The following is a 3,520-nucleotide window of genomic DNA, read 5'->3' on the forward strand; positions in this document are numbered from 1 at the left end:
CTAATATCTCTTGCGTAGTCGTAAGTGAATACCAATCCTGAAGCAGAGTGTTGCTTCGGTTTTCTCGAGCCTGTTGTAGTGACAGGAGGGTAGTTCGGATTGATCGATCGATACGTACCATCAGAGGTTGTACAACCGTCAAAGTGCTGGAGAATATACGTGAGTTTCGCTCTTTCCAAATCTCGTAGATGACGTGTTGAATAAGGCACTGCATTAGTATCTTTCGGTTCCTGCCATCAGATTGGAGAACTCCATTCAACCAAGAGTTACATATGACTAGGTCACCTGGTGGGTTGCTCCAAATCTTTCTCGCTATTCCCTGCCAGATCTCCGCACTGTAAGGGCACCAGAAAAAGAGATGGGCATGTGATTCTTCTTCTTCGGCACAGAGGACACATGTTGAGTCCTGTATTGCATTCCAACGCCGCAGTCGATCCCGTGTTGGCAGCCTTCCCTGCATAACCATCCAATGTACAAATGCATAACGTGATATCGCTTGTTTAAACCATACCATTCGCGCCCAAGGCACTTGAGGTGTTGTTTCACGCAGTAACTTCCATGTCGCTGCTGCTGAGAATTGACGTGAGTACACATTTTCTGCCACTTTCCATTCATACTTGTCATCTTCCGCGGTCTGATCAGGTACCGAGATTGATAGCAAGTGTATATGCAGTTCTTGAATCCTTTGGGACCGAGCCCCAGGAAGGAACCAATTTCCCCCTGATATTGCTGCACTTACTTTGCCGGTAATGGGAATTCTGAGTAGTCTAGGCCCATTGTTTCCAATATATTCGAGCAGAGGTCCGAAGGTAGTCCAACTATCATGCCAAAAGGACGCCGTGTTTCCATTCCCGATCCGACATCTGATATATTGTGTGGCTAGCTCTTTCAACTTCAATAACTTTCGGAAATTCCACGACATTCTAGGGATAGGTGTTGTGTTCCAAAAGGATCCTCTCTTTAATACATTTTTCTTGACCCAAGCCACCCAAAGTGAGCTAGCATCTTTAAAGAGACTCCAAATCATCTTCAACCGAAAAACTTTGTTTGAATCTTCCAGTTTCTTTAACCCTAAACCACCTTCCCGCTTTGGCAGACAAATTGCGTTCCATGCTACTCTCGCTCTTCCAGATCTGGTTGCCGAGTTTTGCCAGAGGAATTTGGAGCATATTGCATCGATTTGTTTGAGGAGATATTTAGGAAGTAGGAAAACTTGGCTCCAACTGTTTACCATGCCATATATCACTGTTGCGACCAATTGGATCTTCCCTGCATAAGATAGTACCTTGCTTGACCAACTGCTCACTTTGTTTCTAACTCTCTCCATCAAGGGTTCATAATCAGCCTTTGATAATCTCTGAGTACTCACTGGAAGACCCAGGTACCTCATCGGAAACTTGCCAAGTGCTATGCCCATGAATGCTGCTAGCTCTTGTTGTCTTTGGTCCGATAAACCTCCAAGGAATATCTCACACTTCCCTGGGTTTACCTCCAAGCCAGAATTCCTTCCAAACCATGTTAGGCAGCTCTGAATAGTTTGCAGTGATTGTTGAGTTGCTTTGCAGAAAATTACCAGATCATCGGCGAAGATCAGATGGGTCAGCATAGGGTCTGCACACTTCGTGTGTAGTTGTAGATGTCCGATGGCTGCAGATTTATCCAACTTCCTAGACAATGCCTCCATAGCAATAATAAATAGGATGGAGGTTATTCAACAAGTGAAACATTTGTGGAAGAATAACAAAAATCTCTTGAAGCTGATGAGATCCAACTCGGTTCTAGAACTCATTCCCCTGTAATTAGCGTTTGGAACTTTAACTTTTTTTTTTTGTTATATCAACAAAAAAAACTTTTTTTTTGGGGTTTAATGTGAGTATTATATTACTACCGTAAAGAGTTCATAAAGTTTACAAGAATATTCAAGATATACAGAGATCACAATACAAGGATTCCCATAGCAGGTGGGCAAAGTCAAATAGAATAGTAAGTAATCTGATACCAAAGTTGGATGAATTCATTTGAGTCAATAGTCTCCTGCTTCTGCAAGGATATGAGGATGTTCCGCATGGATTTGTCGATTTTGAGTCGCAGTTGGTGTGACGAGTTTGAGAGATTCCGGTGAATTCGGCCATTTCGTTCATTCCAAAGTTCGTACACCACTAGGTGAGATAGAAGCTTCTTTAGCAGGACTTCTGCCCGTGATGTCAGAATCGTCGGATGATTAAGCCATACAACAGTTTTCCCGATGTCCAAAGGCGGTCTTTCTCCAAATTTCTCTGCAAAGTAGCACCACACAACAACACTATATTCACAAGAGAAGAATAAGTGGTTATGGGATTCCGCTTCCTTACAGCAAAGAACACACCAGTTTGACGCTTGAATGCCCCATTGAGCAAGTCTATCCGCAGTTGGGAGCCTTCGGTGGAAGACCTGCCAAAGAATGAAAGCATGTCTGGGAATAGAATTAGTAAACCAAACCAGCCGATGCCATGGAACATGACTTGCTGGTCACCGTATATGGTCCCATGTGTCTCTTGAGCGAAAATCAGTCTGGTACTTGTCACCCTTTCCCCGCCAAAGATGGGAATCAGAGCCTTTGTCGCCTCGTGGTGGTTCTTTCCCTGCAAGAATGGAGTACAACTGTTGTACTCTGACATTCCTAGCTCCGCATATATTCCAACAGCCATCTCGGACAACATCTTTAACTTTCGCAGACTTTGGTAATCTGAGTATATGATACGTGTGTACCGAGTCTAGAATTTATTACCCGGTTCACAACTCACCGCAAGGATACAGATCGTCGTAACACGGGGTCGAACGGATCGGTAGCTAAATCTAAACCCTAATCCGGTCCCACCCAGAAAGAGACGACTTAGCCAAAAAAAGTGAGCGCCGAAACTAAATCAAAGCAAGTAGAAATGGAAGTGATGATGAAAATATGTGGAAAAAATGGAGAATAAGGAAATAATGCAATTAAAACGAGTAAACTATCAAGCAACGGTGACTACGGGTATCAGGATCGTATTCACGTATATGGGTATATGCTCAGCATGCGAGAATAACGATTATGACTTGTTTTCGGGAATCGTCAAGCAACAAAGATAGAGAATTCACCTCTCGGTCTACTAACTCACTACCTTCAGAGTAACTCGTGAATCTCTCGATCTATTCAAGTTAACCCTATATGCATGAAGGACGCTATCATCAACCCTAGATCGATTAAACCATATCTCTATGTGAATAATACGATCTATCCTATTGATTTTGATCCGAAACCAAACCCATATCTTAATTTAGTTTAGAATCTAAGATAATTGACCAAGGGGTTAGCAAACATCAATTAAATAAAAGCGCAAATCAATATAATCGAAACAAATCAGAACCGAAATCCAAGTTAGGGTTCAAACATAGCCAAAACACAAACGAATCCCTAACCCATAGTCGTGGATCTACTCACGGTTCATGGAAAACAATAAAAAGAACAGAGAAAAAGAGATAAAAGAGAGGAGAGAAAAGCTCA

The 3,520-nt window shown here is 42.5% G+C and overlaps 1 protein-coding gene across 1 annotated transcript; it reads right to left on the bottom strand.

The window, feature by feature from the left end:
* LOC109116043 lies at positions 1-2,699 on the bottom strand. Its single transcript, XM_019200771.1, has 7 exons — positions 2,479-2,699; positions 2,366-2,430; positions 2,000-2,276; positions 1,215-1,694; positions 591-1,139; positions 184-335; positions 1-101 (listed from the first exon to the last, which is right to left on the bottom strand). The coding sequence occupies exons 1-7, from the start codon at positions 2,697-2,699 to the stop codon at positions 1-3; spliced, it is 1,845 nt and encodes a 614-aa protein (XP_019056316.1).
* Positions 2,700-3,520: the final 821 nt, after the last annotated feature.

Source organism: Tarenaya hassleriana, unplaced genomic scaffold (assembly GCF_000463585.1).
Source record: "Tarenaya hassleriana unplaced genomic scaffold, ASM46358v1 Cleome6, whole genome shotgun sequence".
In the NCBI taxonomy this organism is placed as follows: domain Eukaryota; kingdom Viridiplantae; phylum Streptophyta; class Magnoliopsida; order Brassicales; family Cleomaceae; genus Tarenaya; species Tarenaya hassleriana.

What these genes read in the sequence shown, in the direction of transcription:
- LOC109116043 (XM_019200771.1), bottom strand. Translation starts at nt 2,699, where the DNA reads ATGTTGTCCGAGATGGCTGTTGGAATATATGCGGAGCTAGGAATGTCA. An exon ending in ATGGTAAACAGTTGGAGCCA is followed by an intron (nt 1,140 to 1,214) that starts AGTTTTCCTACT and finishes GCAAAACTCGGC; the next exon opens with AACCAGATCTGGAAGAGCGA. An exon ending in TGGAAAGTGGCAGAAAATGT is followed by an intron (nt 336 to 590) that starts GTACTCACGTCA and finishes GTGCCCTTACAG; the next exon opens with TGCGGAGATCTGGCAGGGAA.